At 38.2% G+C, this 22,776-nt stretch overlaps 1 protein-coding gene across 11 annotated transcripts in view; it reads right to left on the reverse strand.

Moving 5' to 3' along the window:
- adam22 (ADAM metallopeptidase domain 22) overlaps positions 1 to 22,776 on the reverse strand; it is a 153,204-nt gene that overhangs the window by 121,685 nt on the left and 8,743 nt on the right. For 10 of the 11 annotated variants that reach the window (XM_062984465.1, XM_062984470.1, XM_062984464.1 and 7 more), the window contains exon 3: positions 2,082 to 2,158. The exons of the other annotated variant lie outside the window; for it this stretch is intronic. In XM_062984465.1, coding sequence (XP_062840535.1) covers positions 2,082 to 2,158 — 77 coding nt within the window. The remainder of the gene's footprint in view (positions 1 to 2,081; positions 2,159 to 22,776) is intronic. 11 annotated transcript variants of the gene reach the window in all.

Consider the following 22,776-nt stretch of genomic DNA (forward strand, 5'->3'; position numbering starts at 1 on the left):
GTCAAATACAAGGCCCACGGGCTGAATCCGGCCCTCCATGTCATTTTTGTGGCCCTCCAGATAGAATCATAGAAACACAGAGTCGGAAGAGACCTCATTGGCCATTCAGTCCAACCTGCTACCAAGAAGCAGATGCTGGACTACAACTCCTGTATTCTTATTCATTAAACATCATGACTAGAGCTGATGGGAGTTGGGATACAGTAACATCTGGAAGGCTGCAGTTTGTTCTGTTCAGTCAGGAGAATGGGATTTGAATTTAAATACAAGGCTTGTGGATATGATGTCTGACTTTCAAATGTCCTTCCACGTTTCTCCAACCTCAGAGCTACAAGTGCTGATAGGTTGCAATTTTATGATCCCCAGGCATATAATCGTAAGTTATGGGAGTTGTTGTTCAGTAACAAACATCCAAGGACCTAAATTGGGTTAAACGAAGGACCACTGACTACTATTATAGTTGGCTCTCTATTCACAGATTCTTCATCCATGGATTCAGTGAGCCTTTGAAGACAATTAAAAGGCTGATGTGGCACTTGATAAAAGGAGTTTGACACTCCTGCTCTAGGTCCTTCAGTGCAACTCTACAGTCAGCTTCTTCCAGAGGTTGACTATACAATGACACCGAATGACCTAAAAATGTCTAGAAATGTTCTGTATTGAATTACTAGGTCCTGCAGCTCCAGCCTAATACAATATATATTCATTTTTCATCTAAGTAGACCTATGCATTTGAGAGCCAATGTGGGATACTGCTTTGAGCACTCTGGAGAGCAAGATTAGAGTCCCCACTTGGCCACGGAGGCCCCTTCTACACTGCCATATAAAACCCAGATTATCTGCTTTGAAGTGAATTTTACAGCAGTGTAGACTCATATGGAGCCCCCAATGGCACAGCGGGTTAAACTACTGAGCTACTGAACTTCCTAGCAGTTTGAAAACATGCAAATGTGAGTAGATCACTAGGTACCGCTTCAGCAGGAAGGTAACTGCACTTCATGCAGTCATGCCAGCCACATGACCTAGGAGGCAACTATGGACAATGCCGGCTCTTTGCTTAGAAATGGAGATGAGCACCAACCCCCCAGAGTCGGACATGACTAGACTTAATGTCACGGGGAAACCTTTACCTTTACCTTTAGACTCATATAACCCAGTTCATAGTATATAATGTGGATTATCTGATTTGATGATCTGGATTATATGACAGTGTATATCCAGCCTTAGTGATCTTGGTCTAGTCACACTTTCCTAAACTCAGTGAAAGGCAACTGCACTCTGACAAATCTTGCTGAGTAAAACCCTGTGAAAGGGTCACACTAGCATCGCCATAATTTGCAATTAACTTGAAGGCAAAGAGCTACGCATACAGAGAACTCTTCTCTGTCTCTCTCACTTTATTACAAACACAAAGTGTAGAAAGAGGCGTACACACACACACACACACACACACACAAAAATCAAAGCGCTTGCTTTGGAGTTGTGCAGCCAAAGTGGACCCACATCAATGGCCAAGGCAAGAAATAGCCAATATTCTTTCTGCTGCAAACAGCAGGGAAAGAGAGCATTGTTTAACACCAAAGTGCAGATTTCAATAAATCCATACAATTTTCTGAATTAGAAAGAAAGAAATGGGAAAAGCTCCCTCCTAAGATCCATACAAGGGGTTACCATTATAGTAGGCAGCAAAAGGAAGTATGGATGGGTTGACAGTGTGTACAAGACCATGGATTCCAGAATAAGAAGGATCCTGTACTTTTGAGAAGTTACAAAAAAAAGGCAGACTATCTAGGGAACAGCCACTGATGTATCTGTTAGAGTAGCTTTTCCTAAACTGGTATGCCTACACATATACATACACTTATACACAGTGTAAAGTACTGTACATGAATTCAACAGATTCAATTGACTTATGCAAGTTATTCTAATGGAGACTAACAATTGGATGTATGCCAAGTATGTTATGTCAACTTGCATCAAGATCTGAATCAAGAAGCAATACTGGAAAATACTAAAACTATCACATACAATACTGAAGGAGAAATTTTTTTAAACAGTCAAATGAATATATAAATACTCACTGGTTTAATTCTACATCCAAGATGAAAGATGATCCAAAAGCATCAACCTGGAAGCTGGCCCGGGCGATATGTGTGGACTGCAATGTTAAAATAATTGAAATGTGTTAGTTGGTACTGAGTCTATCTCCAATGTTTATTCCAAACTTGGGAATGTTACTTATTGGGGGGGGGGGGGGGGATGAAGGGCTGTGATTTTGCCCATTGCTGTCCAAAATAGGAACTCCAAGCCCTGATTGTAAATATATTAGAAAGAAAGTGCACTTAGCGTCAGCACAAATATACAAAAACACTTTATGCTGCTCAATAGCAAAGCTATCTTTTATAGAACTAGGGCTCTGTTTCAGCATATCAGTTCTTGGCAAATCAATATTAAATGTATAGCACACGATGCAATGCAAAGGATAGCTCTGAAACAACTTAAATAGTTATTTGTAATTAATTCCTTTACCCAATAACAAAAGTATAACTATAACACAAATATAATAATGAATAACTTCACTCCTTCCGTAACATCTGAAATGGATTTCAAACAGACTCTGAAGCTGAAAGGCTATTCAATGCTAATCAAGGTGGCCAATTGAAACATTTACACCTGCCACAAACAGACAAGAGTTCTTTCTCCCACTCTGAACATTCAACAGATATATAAACCCAAATTACTTAGTTTCCAACAGACCACACGACCTCTGAGGATCCCTGCCATAGATGCAGGCGAAATGTCAGGAAAGAATGCTTCTGGAACATTGTCATACAGCCCAAAAAACTCATAGCAACCTCTTTGGATTTCAGTTTTTTTAGATTTTGGAATACTATATTTGACTATATAAACATAATGGGATATCTTGAAGATGGGACCCAAGTCTAACCACAAATTTCATATCAGTCCGGCTATATTTCAAAATATACATCTTAAATACATAGCCTTAAAGTAATTTTATCCACAGTATTTTTTAATAATGCATAAAACAAAGTTTGTGTACACTTGGCCACCAGAAAGCAAAAGTGTCATTCGCCCATGGAGACAATTTCAGAATTTGAAGGATTTTGTATTTTCAGGTAAGGGAAATACTCAACCAGTACCACAAGCCAGCAGACTGCAGCATTCGTGTGCTTTTTTAAAAAGGAGGAACTAAAAAGAATCTATGTTATTTATTTTAGAGAATAGGAAAAATACAGTAATGTTGTTAATATAGTTATTTGCCATTAAAACAACTTTGACTTATAGTGACCCTGTAAACAAGAACCAGACTGGCAAACTCTGGGCTGTAGATTCTTTGAATCAATCTACTTTGTAGGAGAGCCTCCCTCTTTTCCTATTGTCTTCCATTTTACCAAGCATGATCACATTTTCCAAAAAAAACCCTCATGATTTCATAATAACCCACAGTAACTACCTACTTTAAAAATATTTAATACACTTTGAAAATTTTCCAACGTTTGAAAAACAATACATTAAACGCGTAAAGACAGCAGACCAGAATCAGGTTGCTTGCTAGCTCCTAGGACATCAATACAATAAACATTGATGGGAGAGGACTCCTGATATTTTCTTAGAGCCCTCAATTTTCAGCTGGCACTATTCCCCACGTCTGCTATGGCCTAGTAGCTGGCACCTGATAAACTATGCTGCTATTGAGAAGGAATATTGCGTTCCAAGGGCAGAATCCTAAAACTGGCTATTTAGGAAGCATTCTTCTTAAAACAACCAAGGATTGTGGTTCTTCATGGAAAATTCAATCTGTTATAATTCTGCAGAAGTACATGTGCTGATAATACAATGCCAGGAATACTTTAAAAGGACCTTAAAGGGAAGAAGAAAAACAACACAGCAGGAAGTGAAAAGGGAAAAAATGGATACAGACCAATTCCAAAGGTTACTGAACTTCAAAATAGCACTGGAAAGACTTTTTGGCTGATCCTACCAAATAAATTAAGGGGCAATGTGACCAGACGCTGCTGTCTTACTAAGAAGCTTATTACTGGAAGCCTGTTCAGAGTCCTTCAATGAATACATCCTGATTTTATTGAGGAGGAAACCCATTGTGGCTTGCCAATTAGACCAAAGTCTGTTCTAGAACTGGCAACTGGGAAGCCTTGACAGTTTGGGGGAAAGAGTTTGGCGAGAAGAGCAAAACTTGAGAAAGTTACTCTTTTGGACTACAACACTCAGAATTCCTCAGTTGGCACTGCAACCTGTTGTATGATTTGACTGTCTAGATCCCAGTGGCAGCATTTTGCACCACTTTCTGGATTGCTTTTAGCCCAACACAGATGGTATTCCAGTAATCTCAGTTATTCATTCCAGTATGAATAACGGAGGCAAGAACTACCTTCTTCTTATAGAGCTGCATTCAGTATATCAATATCAGCCCATGCTGAAATAAACACTTCTGGCCGCTGCTGTAACTGGAATTAGTGGTGTATCCAAGAGAACCTTAGAACTGCACATTTGGTCCTCATTGGGTAATGGAGATCTATCTAGGGTAACCACGCCATTCTGCAAGGGGGCACTAAACATTTCTGATCTCACCCAATTTGCAAGCTGCCATCCCAATCTTGTCCAGCATCTCACATTGTCCTACCAGGTCCTTCTGCCTTCTGCTTCCTCCTCCGAAGTTGGCATTTCTATCTTGCCTTTCTGCCATGAATCCTTATAATCCATCTAGGCCAGTGCCTTAGATCACCACAGAACATTAATGATGCATAATATGAACGAGAGCTTTCTCTTGTCTGTCCCAAACTACTTCCAGTCAATTTCACAAGTGACTTTCATGCTCTCCTACAAAGAAAGAGGAAGAAGCATCCACAGCCTTTGCAAAGCACTAATTTCTAAATCTTTAGCTTTCCAGTCTTTTAGGTGAGACTTTAAAAGACAAAAATGCTCTTGCTCCCCTTTCAGGGAGTAGTGAGAACGCTTAATTTTAGTCACCCTTTTCTTCACACAATCTACCACTGCACACAGTTAATTTGTATCTGATGAAGGTTCTGCACAGAGACCATGACAGAGCTCAAGCAAGAGGGCTGTGTGCCCATATCACCCCTATCTTCCCCTATCAGCTCTTAATGCCATATCTGTATTACTATTTTCCAGAAAGACTTTTTAGGGAGCATGTGGCCTCTCATGAGTAGCAGGGTGCAAAAATATTAGGTGGGCAATATGCAGCCTAAAGGGCTAATGAGATCTTCCAACTGCCCAGAATCCCCTCTTTTTAAAAATATGTAAAGGCCCCCTACAACCTCTAGGGCTGTGGCGCAGGCTGGTGAGCAGCCAGCTGCAGCCAGCTACAACAAATCACTCTGGTCATGAGTTCGAGGCCAGCTCGGAGCCTGCGTTTGTCTTTGTCTTTGTTCTATGTTAAGGCATTGAATGCTTGCTTTATATGTGTAATGTGATCCATCCTGAGTCCCCTTCGGGGTGAGAAGGGCAGAATATAAATACTGTAAATAAAATAAATAAATAAATAGGGCAGCTGTTCCCAAACTGTGTTCCATAGAATCCTAGAGTTCTACAAAAGCATCATATGGGCTCCACCAAAAATCTTAAAAATCAAAAACCAATTTAAAAAAACAAAACAAATGAAGCCAACTACCCTGTTTCCCCGAAAATAAGACATGCCCATAAAATAAGTCATGGGAGTATTTCTAAGCATTTGCATAATATAAGCCATACCCCGAAAATAAGACATAGTGATAGGCGTGGCTATGCAGCGTACAAGGTTGGCTCTTTCTGTCAGGTCCCGGTAGTTCTGTGTGTGCTGCAAGCTGAGGCATAAAGGAAGACATAGAAAGTGAAACTAAAAGTCTCCTCGGTGAAGTGAGGAGCAAGATGCTCTGCTTTAGGTATAGTGTGTCCTCAAGGGAAAGAAGTAAAGCTGTGGCTACTGTTTTACTCAGCACTGTGGGTCTCTCTCCCCCAGCACCAACCAGCAACTGTCTGTGGGTCTCTCTCACTCCCCACAAACACCAGTAAAGCTGCAGCTCACCAGCACTGACCAGCAACAGTCTGTGGGTCTCTCTCACCCCACACAAACACCAGTGGGTAAGGGGAAAGCTTCAGCAAGCAGTCCACTACTAAGCCCAGAGAGATCATCCCATAAATGCAGATTGTAGTACCATACTTAATAAAAAAAAGACATCCTCTGAAAATAAGCCATAGTGTGTCTTCTTGAGGAAAAATAACTATAACAGAGTGTCTTGTTTTCGGGGAAACATGGTATTTGGTGATCCCTAATGTGAAGAAAGGGGGAGCACAAGATATCTCCAAACATCTACTCACCAAAAGAAGTTGTTTTATCACAATCTGGCAGTTCATAAAGCACTCGTGCTAGAACATTTTCTAGCAAAATCCAAATGGTTCTTTGTCTTATAAATATTAGCATACCACTCCTCCCTTCACTCAGTTCAGAGATTTATTATGTTGAAGTTCTTTTTTGGTGAGTTATTATAAGTTTATGATGTTTTACCTATTGTTTTGATTTGGTTTGTCTGTCTGTTTATTTTTATTATGGCACTGAATGTTTGCCACTTTTTGTTTGGAAACCGCCCAGAGTCATCCCCCCCCCCCCCCCGGGAGATAGGATGGGTTATAAATAAAGTTGATGATTATTATTATTATTATTATTATTATTCAGTGCACTCTAACAATTTTGGTTATATTCTAAATATTTTATTTATTTTGTAAACTTGCTACATTATACAAAACACTTGGGTAACAGGAGTAGATGAAAGAAGAGATAACTTTGTGCGATAGAGTTCATAGAATCACAGAATAATAGAGTTGGAAGAGATCATATGGGCCATCCAATCCAACCCCCTACCATGCAGGAAAAGCACAATCAAAGCACCCCCAACAGATGCCCATCTAGCCTCTATTTAAAAGCCTCCAAAGAAGGAGCTTCCACCACACTCCAAGGCAGAGAGTTCCACTTTAGAGGTTCTTCCTTTAGAGGTTCTTCCTAATGTTCAGGTGTTCCTTTACTATCGTTTGAACCCATTGCTTTAAGTCCTAGTCTCAAAGACAGCAGAAAACAAGCCTGCTCCCTCTTCCTTATGACATCCTTTCAAATATTAGGGTTGGAGTTGGGGTTCAACAGGAAAAAAAATGCCTTCTGAAGAGCACTATGACTGAAAAGGTTTCAGAATGGCTTCTCTAGGACAGTGATTCCAAGCTCTAGTCCTCCAGGTGTTTGAGATTTCAACTCTCCAATGTCTCAGCCAACGATCAGGGATTCTGGAAGCCAATGTCCTAAACACCTAGAAGACCATAGTTTGGGAAACTCTGCTCCAGGGGATGTATTTTAGACTTACAATCTATCTTGACTTGGGAAAGTGGGGTTCTAAAACAACTGAAATTACGAGTTCTGGTCACTCAATAGAGAGGCTCAAGACAAATAGCATAGTGTGCTGTTGGAGGCCAGAAACACCTGTTGCCTGAGGCAGTTGCCTCGTCCCATCTTATAGCAGAATGGGCCCAACAATGTTAACAGCTCACCAACTGAAATTAGACCATTTGATTCATTTCACCAAGAAATATTATTTTTTTTCACAGGCAGTGAATGGCGAAATGAGAAAGGGAAGAAACCTCATCATCAGACTGCATATCAAAAAGTTCATTATATGATAACAGTGGTCACATAGAATTATTTCATTCTATGTGCAACTGACCTTGCAATAAAACTACTACAAAATTAACTGCCAAATAAGATCAATTATGTTCATTGCTCATTGTAGTCATGCCTACGTATTTTGACCTAGACAATATTTTCTAGGAAGGAAAAACATTGTAATTCACACCACATAATGTGGTCCTGGCCATAAGATTATCACCGGAAACGGCATTCACAAAGGCCAAACAACACATTTCCAGACAAGCGAGGTAACTTTTAAGTGGAATGGGAAGAGATTCAACAAGGTCATACTGAAGCAATCTTAAAAGCTTCTTTCAAACATATCATTGTCACAGCTGCTTAGGGAATATTTGGTGGGAGGCCATGGGTTGAGATTCTTTTCAAGAGCCGTTTGACAAAACAAAAGATACAGATTAGATTCAAAAGTCATTGGTGTAAAGGCATTTTCCACACAGTCTGTGCGCATTTCTGTCTGCAGTGGGAATGTAAAAACAATGATAATGTCTTTTTAAAATAGCAAAAGTACTGCAGCAATAACAAATGCCTGAGATCATTTTATAGATATTCTAGAAATAAGAACACACACAAAATCCCTTTAATAAAAAGAGCAAAGTACGGTACCACGGTCGAACAATTAACTAGATCTCTGGGTAACCAGTATTCATGTCAACCCTCCTCTGAATAAATCTTGCCAAGAAAATCCCAAAACAGGGTTACCATAATCATAAAGTAATTTGAATACATATAACAAGATGAATATCAGGTATAGATTCTGCTGGTTTAAACCATATCTGATCACCCATATTGGCTTAAACCATGATCTAACCCACTTCTAACTCTCTATTATTTTTCTTAAAAATCTGCTTCTTCTTCTTCTTCTTCTTCTTATTATTATTATTATTATTATTATTATTATTATTATTATTTAACCCTGTTACTGGAACAACAATTGCAGTTGGATTTAACTTGAACAGTTTATTGGTAATTGTTCATTATTAGACCAGTATTCAGTGTCAATGCCTATTTATTCACAGCATTTATATACCGCTCTTCTCACCCTGATGGGGACTCAGGGCAGATCACCACACACACATACACAGCAAAGTGTTGTTGAAGGCTTTCAAGGCCGGAATCAAAGGGTTGTTATGTGTTTTCCGGGCTATATGGCTGTGTTCCAAAAGCATATACAGCAAACATTCAATGCCATTCGATATACATGACAAATGAACAGATAGAGGTATACTGGCATTTTTTCCCAGTTCGGCCTGGAGGTTATGCTCGATTCCAGCCACAGGGATTGCTGTCGCTCCATTTGCTATGACGACAAGCCCTTTGATCGCAAAAATTTTTCCTCCTTGTTCTTTGATCACTGGCATTTTTATAGTGCCATAAAATACCTCCCTGCTAAGTGGTGCCTAATTTCTCTACTCACAGCACAGTTGTTTTCGAACTGCTTAGGTGGACAGTGAGCTGGGCTGACGGTCACTCCAACCCGGGCTTCAAACTGCCAACCTTCTGGTTGGTAATGATCTATAGCTTCTGATGATTAACCAGCTGTGCTAAAGCCCAGCCCATAATTCCTACTTAAATTAGTGTTTCTATTCGAGGTGCTTAATGCCAATGCTTCATTTTTTGTGCTTTTGTATTTTTGTACTACAATTTGCTTAGACTTAATTATAAATAATAAGTAGGAATAATGCTAAACATTAAGTTATTTTTATTCCATCTATCTCTGAGAATACTTTTATCATGTATAGTCTATGTATATTGAGATTTAATAGGAATAATAAGCAGTAGAAATTGGCCTTTTATGCAAAGATATAAATCATATCAAAGCCTAATTACTTTGGATTGGGAATGTTAGGAAACATTTACATATAGTTCATCAAGCTTTCTAACAGAAAAAATAATGTTGGGCAACATTAATACAATAACCAGGATTTAAAAAGTCCCAATGAACATGGCCATCCAGCCCAGAAAACTCACAACAACCCAATGATTCTGGCATGAAAGCATTCAACAACACATTCCCAATGAATTTAATTTTGACATTTAAGCATATTTTATAGACTAGGCATAATTATTCATTCTGTCTGGAATGTAATACATCACTGCAATAATCAAACTGAAAAATGTGTTGAACCCATACTAACGAAAAATTAATTAATAGGAGAGGGGCAAGGCAGGCACCATAAGTAACGCTACAGAAAGACCCTCTTCCTGAATTCTCGGCAAACCCTGAACAAGACCCCAAAGCAACACAAATTATGCACCTCTCCTCAAGAGACCTCAGCCTAGGGCAAGAAGAAAGGTATCGGTTCAAGTACATCCAACTTACAAAGAAAGGATTAAAAATTTATTCTCATGGAGTGAATGACTTTCTGTAAGGTCAAACATGCTTTAGAATGTTAAAAGAAGAGCAGGTACAAATTTAACTAGTGTTATTGTTTTATGTTGGGTACAAAAATTTTCATTAATTTTCATGGAGATTAGGTATATAGGACCACCATGAAAGTGGAAGAACTATGGGGAATTTTAATTCACCTGAGACAACACCTTTCCAGGAATCCCTAGGTCCTCCAGCATGACCCCATGGTGAACCAACATATTGTATATAGACCGACTATATTCCTATTGCCATTCATTTTCACTTCTAGCGTATTTGTTCCTGATTATTTGGAATGTTTAACTACTGGTAAGCAAATGTATACAATATTACCAGATTTGGGTGGAGCATAACTCACAGTTTCACAGTATTATCATCAGACTGTTATTCACTGGTAAAATTTGTAGTGTTTTAGTCCCCAATTTGGGATTTGTGCAAGTGACCAATCTTGCTGTTATCATTGTCACTGTTGTTGTCCTCATTATCTTTTGGTTCCAAGTGTTACTGAATGGAGTTTGGGGGCAATCAATGATTTAGATTCTTCCCAAGTATCACTGTGTAGTATAATTTGCTTTCTTTTCTCAGAGGTGCTGAATCTCAACTTATAGGGTTTTGTATGTTATAATATTTTTTCCTTTCTTGATATTCTGCCCTGTTATCTCCAAGAATTGCTACATCTAGAATCCAACCACAGTTATGATTGGTCCAATTGTTTACCGATTTGACTTTCAAATTTTCTAAGAGTTGTACTTGAAGAAATAGTAAGAAGTAAGATTTCCTCTTCTTCTATTGGAAGTGATGCCCGGAAAGAAGGACTGGGTTCTACAATTTTCAATTTGGCAACAGTGCCTGTGCAAAAATATAGGCCTCAAATGTTAATCTAAACTACCAGGTGCTGTATACTATATTTCAGAGGAAGGAACTGGTAAAACCACTTCTGAGTATTCCTTGCTTAAGAAAAACCCTACAAAATTCATGGTGTTGATGGGTGATTTTAATGGGACGTGCACATACGAGTGGTGTTTAGATCCCAGAACTGAGGACCACTTGGCTCTCCTGATGATTTGAACCAAAATGCTCACAATTTCTTACCATTATCCAGGTTGACATCTATGATTTGGTGTCCAAAGCATCTGAGGTGCTCTGATTTGACCCCTGATCCAATTTCAATAGGCCAAAATCATAAAAACTTTTAAAAATTGAAGTAAATGTGGGACAGACACTCATCATGGGCGATCATTCATGGCCAAGTATGATTGGTCAGAGTAGGTTCCCACAAATATTGAGAAAACACATTTAAACCTGGTACTTATGACCGTAGGTCAGGGAATTTCCAGACTGATTGCCCAGGCAGATTTTAGGGGTGACTTTATTTTAGGAACACAACTCTTATATTCTGTCATGGTAACCACATCTACCAAAAAAGAGCCTCCTGGCATCTTTAACACATTCGTTATGTCATAAGCATAACTGTATTCATGAAAGCTTGAGCCAAGGCAGACCTGTTAGCCTTTAACATTCCAGAGGACTCTTAGTTGTATGTTTCCCTTCTCTCAACCCAACTGTGAATCATTGATAGTTGTTTTCTCATACTCATATTGTGCATTAAGGTTACGGAAAAGTAATTTAAAACCTTTGTGACAATCAATAAATTACAGAATAGCATGCACTGCTGATTTTGCAATTGATATTGTTGCAATCTTTTCTTTTTGTTTGCTCTATTGTGTAACGGGTTGCATTAATTAAATTCAGTATACAGGGTGTTTGAAAAAGAACTCCCTAGTTTTAAGTATAATTACATTAAAACTAGGGAGTTCTTTTTCAAACACCCTGTATAGGTAGGTAGTCAAAAAAAGGCAGCATACCACCAGCAAGACTGTTTTGTTTTTGTTTTTTTTGTAAACTCTGCAAACTCTGTATCAAATCAGTCTGGTGAGGTACCAATACTCTTGGGAAGAGAAGGCTAAAGATCTTGCAAAATTGCAACACCCATTATTCCATACCATTGAGCCATGGCTGTTAAGTGGTGTCAACCTGCATTAATTCTCCAGTGTAGATGCATCCTTAAACTAATAACAATAAAGTTTTATTTTGTGCTATTTTTAATAAGTGTTAGACCACCTTGAGTCCCATTATTGGAGTGGGATTGAATATAAGGAAAGCATTTCTGTGTAGTTCACCATCATCACACCTTCAAACACCTTGGCTCTCCTCTATTTAATTCAATTGTGCCATTAAAGGGCTACCATGTAATCATTTTTTGGATAGAGCAAAATTTAAAATCAGTGTTTGTGATACTTGGTTGACTGTTTTTTTCATTTCTGGTGGTGCCGATTGACTGTTATTGTTCATTGGCATAAAACAAAATTTTAAATGAAATTAGCCATGTGCTTTTGCCATACAACCATTAAGCGCTATTTTGGTCCTCACTGTATAGCCAAGATGACTTTTTTTTTCATTGTGGGACTATTTTATATTAAACAGAGCACCTTGTACCCATACCCATTGTGTATGGGTACAAGGGTGAAAACTGCACAACAAAAGATGCTCTTCCAGAAAAGTAGGAATCAAAGTACAGCCATCTCTGGACTCATGCTAAAGTATGCAGGAATATTTTGTCACCAAGTCTTTCCTCCCTCTATTTCACAAGGGCAAACACACTGTCGTTGAGTACACTTTTTCCATCCCACCACAAAATACATATTAACAATAATAAGATACAATTTTAGTATTAACACTATTTAAAAAAAAAGTTCTGTAAGCAATCTGGAGGAAGGGGGTAAAGGATCAAGAGAGAGACAATAAATTTATCATGAGCCAGAATGCTGCAGTGCATTTGCATATCACTGACAAACAGAGGGGATGCCAAGATAGAGATAGAGCCGTCTCTTTCCCTTGTGCTACATTTACCACTTTAAAAAGCCTGTACCTGGAAGAGACAGCTTTGAGGACTGAACAAGTGTTTTGATTCAAAGAACAAAAAAAGAGAAAGCAGCTTTATTCCAGGTCAGACTATTCATTCACTTTTAGACCAGAACTGTCTACACTGACTGGCAGAAGCTTGCCAAGTAGAAAAATGATTTTACCTATCACCTGTTAACTGATTCTTTCAACTGGAATTGCCTAAAGGAATAGAGATGTTTTGCACAAATGCAATTGTACCATTGAGCTAGGATCATGAAAAACAAAGACTAGAAGAACAACTACGCTGGGTCTAGCAAGTAGTCCACATAGCTGACCAGGGACCCTTCCAGACTACATGGTCACAAAACTACATTTCCACTTAAAATGCCATGTTTGTATTTAACAGAATACTGGAATTAGCAGTTCAGGAGGGAGCATTCAGCATTCTCAACCAGAGAGATCCAGTATCCCAGTAAACAACAAGTCTAGAAGATGAAGTACTGGCAATAAAAGTGTCAGGTGTTTTATACTATTAGCCTCCCAAGAAAAAACTGTGTTTGTTTTTATTGCTCTTAAATAAACCACTATTGGATTGTTTTGGCTAAACTGTGTGATAGATAAATAAATAAATGGCATCCAGACCTACAGAAATTGTTCAGTCACAGCAATCCTATACAAACCAAGGTGAGTTCTTGTAAATATCTTCATTACCAATGACAACAATTGTCTTAGCCACTGTATCTATGTCCCAAACGCTTGAAAAAGTGTCAACTCTAAGCAGAAGTCTAGCAACAAACCCATTCCCAGTGTAGCACACTCCAACCATTACAAAAATAAGCGTTCAACTTATCTTCAGCGAGACCATGAATGAGATACACAGTGAAGCATTCATTAGGTACGCTTTAGTAAACAGCATGAATCAAATTCAGAGCGTCCTGTAACAAAGCAGCTGTAATTCCCTCCAGGGAATGAACCTCTCAGTCAAAGCAACAAAGAACTCCAAAGAACATTGTGGCCAATACCAAGGGAGCATTTGCTTATTCTTAAGCAACTTGCTTCTTTAACTCTTAACAATTTTTCAACATTTTCTTAATATTCCTTTTCCACAGGCTGATTAAATAAATCATTTAAGTAGGGCTTGAATGCACATTCTTCATTCATTTATGCATTCCTGGGTTTCTAGGAGCAGCCATCCATGTCAAAAGATATTCCCCTTAGGCTGCCTTTCCAATCTAGCCTCCTCCAGATGTGTTGGATTAAAACTCCCATAACTGGTCGGGATGTTGCAGTCCCAATTGCAACCAATCTGGAGCACCCCCAAGCCTGGAAAGATTTATTTAGACTCATGCTTCCAAGCTTAAGATTGGAGATGTCATCGCACTTTGCATACCCAATGCTACAGTGAGTGTGGCCAATCGTGAAGGAATTTGATAGATGAAATCCACCAAGACTAGGACCATTGGGCTAGGCCATGCCCTGCAACCTCAAGACTGGTCCCATTCAGAAACATTATTGTCTGTTAAATATTTTTGCTTCTCAACATCTGGCCCTACAACTCCCAGAATTTGTCATTACTTGCCACACTGGCTGAGTTTGGCAAGCTGATTTCCATAACATCTGGAAGACCAAAGAGTGAGAATTTCTGAGATATTCAATCATCTTTTTCCCTTGGTATAGTAATTTTTTTGGAAAAAAGAATCGGGGCTGGGATTTCTGGGAGTTGTAGGCCAAAAACATCTGGGGACCCCAGGTTGAGAACCACTGCCCTAGACTATGGGTTCCCAACCATGTCAGCCAGAAATTGTTGGATTTCAATTCCCAGAATCGCTTGCCACTGGATATACCGTGTTTCCCCGAAAATAAGACCTCCCCAAAGAATAAGACCTAGCAGGGGTTTGGGGGGATTGCCAAATATAAGGCCTCCCCTGAAAGTAAGACCTAGCAACTAAGGCTGCAGCAGAGTTCCATTGGGAAGCATGGCTGCAGGGCAGAGGCAGCACTCATTCATACACCGGAGGGAGGGAGGGAGGGAAAGTGCTTGCTTTCTGTGCCTCCCTCCCTCCCTGCCTTGCCTTGCCTGTCCCCCAGCCGAGGCTTGAAAAACCTTCCGTGGCTGCTACTGCGCTGCCGTTTCTTCCTTCAGAGACAAGGCCATGCTGACCATGCTCCCTTGCTTCCCAGAGGCTTCTGATTGGCTCCTGGAGCCAGGGCAAGGGAGGGTGGGAGGGAGGGAAGGAAGAGGGCTTTCGTACTGCTGCTTTTGCTCCTTAAAGGTACAGGACGCATTGGGATTCTCCTCTCATCTTCCTATCCTATGCCATGAAACTGATTATTTTATACTATTATTCTATTGCCATATTATTATCATCATATTCTGTTACTATTATTATATCCCATTATTATATTATCCTATTAATATATTTTAAATCATTATATTATATTTTTCTATTATTATTATATCATTATATTATTATTCTATTATTATTCTATTATATTTTCATATTATTATTCTGTTATTATTAAATTCCATTTTATATTACCCTATTAATATATTTTATATCATTATATTCTATACTATTATTCTATTATATTATCATATTATTTTTTTATTATTAGCATATTCTGTTATTATTATTATATTCCATTTTATATTATCCTATTAATATATTTTATATCATTCTATTCTATTCTATTATTCTATTATATTATCCTATTATTATTATATTATTATGCTATTCTGTTATTATATCCCATTATTATATTATCCTATTAATACCATATTATTATCATTTTCTGTTATTATTATATCCTATATTATATTATCTCATTAATATATTGTATATAATTATATTATTATTATATTATCATATTATTATTATAGTATATTATATTATTCATCATTCATGACTACATTGAAACTAGAATAGAGAGAAATCAGCGTGGAAACCTTGTGAAACCTAAATTGCAAGAGGTACCATAGATTGTTGTACATGTAAATAATGGTAGTAACAAGAAATTCTTGATAGGATTCATAGTTTGTCTGGTTATGCTGGTTTGTGATGACAACTACTTTACAGTATATAATGTTCATTTTGTTGTTCAACAATAAATGTGAATTCTTCTTCATGGAAAAATAAGACATCCCCTGAAAATAAGACCTAGTGCATCTTTGGGAGCAAAAATTAATATAAGACCCTGTCTTATTTTCGGGGAAACAGGGTATTATAAATTTGAGAATTTATGTCCAAACATATGTTGAGGGGCCAAGGTTGAGATCCAGTGCCTCCATGGTTCAGCTATCATGATCTAGCTAGCTAATATAGTGCAGCCTTTAGCTAGATCTAGTCCAACCTGCATGTCTCTGGATATATCTTTGATTTGTCACGGAAACAGCCATTTTCAGGATTCTAACAGGATTCAGACACAAAAGTATAATGATTTAATTACAAATTACAAAATGGTCAACATTTCTTAAGGATTAAGTTGTCTTAGGCTGGATTTACACTGCCATATAATGCATTTTGAACTGCATTATATGGTTAAGATAGAGCCATATAATGCAGTTTGAACTGCATTGAACTGCATTATATGGTTAAGATAGAGCCATATAATGCAGTTCAAACTGCATTGTATGGCAGTGCAGATCAAGCCTTAGTTGGGAAAAGGAAGAAAGACTTGGCCTTTGTGTGCATACACTTGCATGCACAATTACATAACTTTTTATTTTTATAATTCTAATCCAGGGCGATATTTTGGTTTGTCCTCTGTTCCATGATAAATTTATTGCAAACTTGTTTTATATTTCTCTAAGAGTCATTAATTATATTCCAGAATGTTGAGCAGAGAAAAGAAATTAGACTCTCTTCCGTAATGTCTCCTTTCTGATAGTTACTTGCTCATCCAGCATTGCAGCCAGAATCAACTGAAGACTAAACAAACAAACAAAAGCAAGGACAGGAGAAGAAGAATTCATTATGTGCCTTCAAGTCATCTGTCGACAAATGGCAACTCCTTGAGTTTTATAGGGTTTTCTTAGGCATGAAATGCTCAAGTAGTTTTGCCAATTCCTCCCTCTGAAATATAGCCTACACTACCTGGTATTGGTGATCTCCCACCTGAGCACTAACCTGACTTGAATCTGCTTAGCTTCCAAAATCAGACAGAACCTTCTTCAGGGTATTTAGGTCACCAGAGACCTGTTAAGAGCAAGGAATCAGAAGCAAAGTGCTTACAGAACATTCTGGGAAAAATAATTAGGAAAGAAGTGGGAATACTAAAGTGTCCAACTAGCAGTAAAGAGAGATTTTTTTTAAAAATGTGATGGTTGTATAACACGAAAAGAGTTGCATGAAAAATAGTACAAATCAGATTGGATGAAATGAGGACCTTTCATCAAATGAACTGATTCCACCAGAGGAAGATGGTCCTTCGCCTCTAGCTTACTATGGAACCTTCAGGGAATATTTTAGAGCAAACCAAAAGACATGGGGAGCAATAGAAGGGAGAACGGCAAGGGAAATTCCTGTTGCTCAAGACAACTAATGCTACACTGGATTATATGCACAGAAAGCTCCCATACAAAAACATCTGCAATTCCCCAAGTATAGAGAAAGTGCCATTTTTAGACTACAATTTCCAGAAACCCCAGTCAGCATTGTTACTGGCCATTGATTAAAGAATTCTGAGATCTGAAGTCCAAAACAGTAACTTTGCCGATCTCTGCCAAAAAATTGTGTCTCTGGCTGTCTTCTCATCTGTTTTTACTTGGATTTTTTATTTAAAAAACGAAATGGACTGCTAAACTGGCATTTCGCTTCTGTTCTAAACTAGAAAAAAGCTTTATTGTGAAAAAAAAACATGCAATTTCATAATTTTGCAGAGGAAAGAAAGAAATGGATGCACTTTCTCAGAAGAAAAGAAGAAATTCTAAAATTTACTCCCCAAAAGTGGCCATAGATTAATCAATTTCTGTAACTGTCTAGAAATTGCTTTCATAGAAAGGCAACAGACCTGCCTATCTTTGCGACTGCATCTTCCCCTGTGAACCTGTGCAATCTCTAAGATCTTCTGGAGAGGTTCTCCTCTCACTCCCACCTCCATCACAAGCATGGTAGCTGGGGACGAGAGAGAGGGCCTTCTCGGTGGTGGCCCCCAGTTCAGGAACTCTCTCCCCAGGGAGATTAGACTGGCATCCACCCTGTCCACTTTTTGTAAAAACCTAAAAACTGTGCTTTTGATTAAACAGTCCCCCAGATAATTTTGGGTCCCAGCTTTATACTAAGATATAACTCTTGCACTTTACTACTGTTCCTTGCCCCTTGGATATAATGTTTGATTTCGTATTGCCTTTTTAGTCCTAACTTGTCATCTCGCTCCTGCACTTCACCCATCAGACCTGTCCTTGCAACTGATTTGCACCAATCCACCTGCCCAAGCTCAATATTTGTTTATTATGTCAGGCTATTGGTCCCTTGTTCAATGGTTGTTTTATGATATTTTATGATGTTGTTTTATGAAGTTTATGATGTTGTCATAAAATGTACTGTGTGTTATTTTAAACCATGTTGATCAGGTTTATCCCTATGTAAGCTGCCCCGAGTCCATTCAGGAAAATGGTGGCAGGATACAAAAATAAAGTTATTATTATTATTATTATTATTATTATTAATAATAATAATAATAATAATACAGTAGAGTCTCACTTATCCAAGCCTCGCTTATCCAAGTTTCTGGATTATCCAAGCCATTTTTGTAGTCAATGTTTTCAATATATCATATTTTGGTGCTAAATTCGTAAAACAGTAATTGCAACATAACATTATTGCATATTGAACTACTTTTTCTGTCAAATTTGTTGTATAACATGATGTTTTGGTGCTTAATTTGTAAAATCATAACCTAATTTGATGTTTAATAGGCTTTTCCTTAATCCCTCCTTATTAACCAAGATATTTATTATTTATTTATTTACAGCATTTATATTCTGCCCTTCTCACCCCGAAGGGGACTCAGGGCGGATCACATTACACATATAGGCAAACATTCAATGCCTTTTAACATAGAACAAAGACAAGACAAACATAGGCTCCGAGCGGGCCTCGAACTCATGACCTCCTGGTCAGAGTGATTCATTGCAGCTGGTTGCAGCTGACTTGCTCTCCCGCCTGCGCCACAGCCCGGGATATTCGCTTATCCATGGTTCTGCCGGCCCGTTTAGCTTGGATAAGTGGGACTCTACTGCAATAATAATAATAATGTTAACCTTGCAACTTCAAAAATTCATAGGAACACTGTGATCCAAGTGCTAATTGAAAAATTATTTCAAATGGACTATCAGCAACAATCCATAGATAAAACTTGAAACCTTTTCTATCAACAGATTGTTGGAAGGTGTTCTATGAAGTCAAACATAAAAGCTTTCTTAATAAGATTGTTATGGTTAACATCCTGCTTTAGCACCTCTGTTCATATGCATCACAATTTCTTTTTTGAGAAATCCTAAACCTAGATCTGATCTCACTTGCATACGGCACTTTAAAGCTAGATAAACTACCCAAAGGACTAATATTAAGCAGCCAGAACATATATGGATATTATTAGAAAGCTATGGTGGTTACCCCACTTTCCGGAAAAAAAATCTCAATTATATGATGAGTCATATAAACCTTTCTTGCAAGGTTTATTTTTTTCCCCCTCCAGGAACAATTTATGTTATGATTTGAAGCTTTTGTAAGCATCTGATCAGAGCCACCCACCACTGCGTAGAGTGAGATAACTGCTTCCACAGGCAACTGTTTGGAGGAGGCAGTGGAAGACCACCAGCAGTTCCCCTGGGTTGAAGGACAGAGATGCATGGCCTCCTCCTGCATCCCCTACACCCCTGGTCCCCAACGTGGGGCACACGTCCCATGGGAGGGATCTGATTTTTAAGGGGGGCAATTTGAAAATAAATTATTATACAGTTATTTTTTGTCATTCTTTATGGTTCTAGGGCAGGCATGGGCAAACTTCAGCTCTCCAGGTGTTTTGGACTTCAACCCCCACAATTCCTAACAGCTGGTAGGCTGTTAGGAATTGTGGGAGTTGAAGTCCAAAACACCTGGAGGACTGAAGTTTGCCCATGCCTGTTCTAGGGCCTCGTATACAGTATATACATATATATTGTGACATACACATTTTTAAAATTAAAATCAGAATGTACAGGGCAGTCAGATGGTGAAAATGGAGAGGGGAAAAGCGCGTTCACAGAGAGGAGTGATGAGAGCACAGAGTTAACTAGAAAGTGCATGAGAACAGAAAACGGAGGCCGCTTTCATGCCCAACAGCCCTGCTCCTCTCAGTGTTCTCTTAACATGACAAGCTATACAAAATTTATATAAATGTCTTTTGTTCGGCATATGAATGTAGCAAGAAATCTATGGAAAAACCCAAAGAACAATTATTAATTTCGTAAGTAAATATTTTGTATGGATTTTAATATATATGTATATCTATACAAATTAACATTGGGTGACAGGATATTCTCGCATATTCTCACGAAATGCACACAATGAAGTTGGACACTTAAGCTTCTCTAAACTTGATGCAGATTACTCAATTCATTCTTTTATTTTTGTCTTTCATGGATGCCATGTTCTTGGGAAGCTTGTTTAGACCAAGGTAATGGCCTTTTAGTCTTTCTCTATGTGAATAGGAGTTTACTTTTTGAATAAGAATCATATGGCACTGGAGGAGTGGGGGGCACCAGGATTTTAAATGCTTAGGTGAGGCATGGCCTAAAAAAAAAGATTGGGAACCATTGCCCTAAACTAACCCATGGCTCTCAAGTAGATGACAATATCTCATCACTAGATATTAAATAATTCAACCTCTGATCCATATGTATGCATAGAAATGAAAACTTCTTTGTGTTTCTCCAGTTTTTCTTTACTATCCTCCCAATGCCAATGCTGGTTTTTTTAAAAAAAAAATCCAGTGAAACAGAGTATGAGAAGGAAAAATTAAATTGAACCAGCATTAAATAAAACTTTGTAAAAAGGAACTTCACGATAGATAGATAGATAGATAGATAGATATCCTTGATTCCTTGATCTTACTTTAGAAATACTGGTTGACTCCAAAGCTAGTCATGTCTAGAGTAGGTCTACAAAAATCAATGAGTCTACTGCAAGGATGACTCAATCTAGATACACCTCATTGTTTATGCTATGTACAATGTATTTCTACATTGAAAGACTAAAATTCCTAGGGTTAATCCTTTGAAAAAATCAGGCTGCAACTCAGGTATTTAGTATATTAAACTGATAATAAAGAATGACAGTATGATCTGCATGGGTTATGTTCCAGGACTTCAAAACTGCAGGCATTAGCAAACTCTATTGAAAGGTTGTTTTCTAGGAGAAGTATACCATGGAGTCATGCTGGAAGACCTAAGAAATGTCTAGGGAAGACACTTTTCTAGCCATTCTTAGGTCTTCCAATGCAACTCTATAGTTAACATCCAGCAGAAGCATGCCCTATAATTACCTGGAGGACATAGAAAATGCTTAGAGGGGGCATATTTTGTCAGATATTAGTAAATAAAACCACAAGTACGGGTCCTTGTGGATATGGAAGTTGTGTTGCATTAGAAGAAACATACCAGTGAATAGTATGCATTATTACATATAAACATCTAATAAGATCCATTGTGAGGAACACAGCCACTCCCTTCTTATAGTTTAGTTATATTTTGAATACGTGTCATGAGAAAAGTAGTCAAGTAGCAAACCTTGGAAAGTCTACCTTTTTGGACCACAACTACTAGAATCTTCTGGCCAGGATGTCTAGTGCTAACTAGTAGCCAGCACATGCTGTCATTGGCAGTTTGGGCACTTTTGCCAACTTTTGTTGCATCCAAGCTGAAATGGAAACAGTGCCAAACGCTTGGAAGATGAAGAGTCCATCCACCCATCTGTTATCACTGCAGCAAAAACACAGTCAGAGCCACCACCACCCCTTGCATTCTCTGCTCTAAAAGACAATGAAATTAAGATTTACATTATTATCACACACAATGGCTAGAATGCAATCAGGGCTTTCAACCACAGATCCTTTCACTAGCTGGAGCAGGCATATTCACAATTCAACTTTAACTGGTTTACAAACAGCAAACATAGAACTAATTTGACCCAAAAACCATCTTTGAAAAACAACACTGTAATGAAAGTTCCAACTACAGGCTTTTAAAACTAATGCAAATTTAACATCAATGAATTTTAGAAGAGTATGGCTTTTACACTCTTCTTATCTCTTCAGACTGAATTGTGATGACTATATTGTGAGTCACACGAGGAGAAAAGCTAATGGAGCTCATGTAGAGCCAGCCATTCACCACTCAAGAAATGCTGGAGGAGCTATGTGGGGATATAATATAAACTAAAGATTTGTACTGTATTTCAAAATGTCAGACAGGGCTATACGGAAACAGAGATGGTGAAGAGAGAAACTGGTGAAATCTGAATAGGGTCTTTGTTCAATGAGAGTTAAGAGTATTGAAAGACTTCAAAAAGTTCATGTTTAACTGGTTGTATAATAAAGTCTTCACTGATTTTATGTTCTACATCTCTGTTGTGATATTTTCATTTAAGAACAAATCAAGAAGATTGGTCCTACATTACCACACCAAATACAACAACCAACACATTCATTTGCCCATTATAAGTGTCACCTTCAAGCCTGAGACCCTGACTAAGGAACAGGTTTTATGGGTACAATAGATACAGTGATTGAGAGAAAC

This window comes from Anolis carolinensis, chromosome 6 (assembly GCF_035594765.1).
Source record: "Anolis carolinensis isolate JA03-04 chromosome 6, rAnoCar3.1.pri, whole genome shotgun sequence".
Classification (NCBI taxonomy): domain Eukaryota; kingdom Metazoa; phylum Chordata; class Lepidosauria; order Squamata; family Dactyloidae; genus Anolis; species Anolis carolinensis.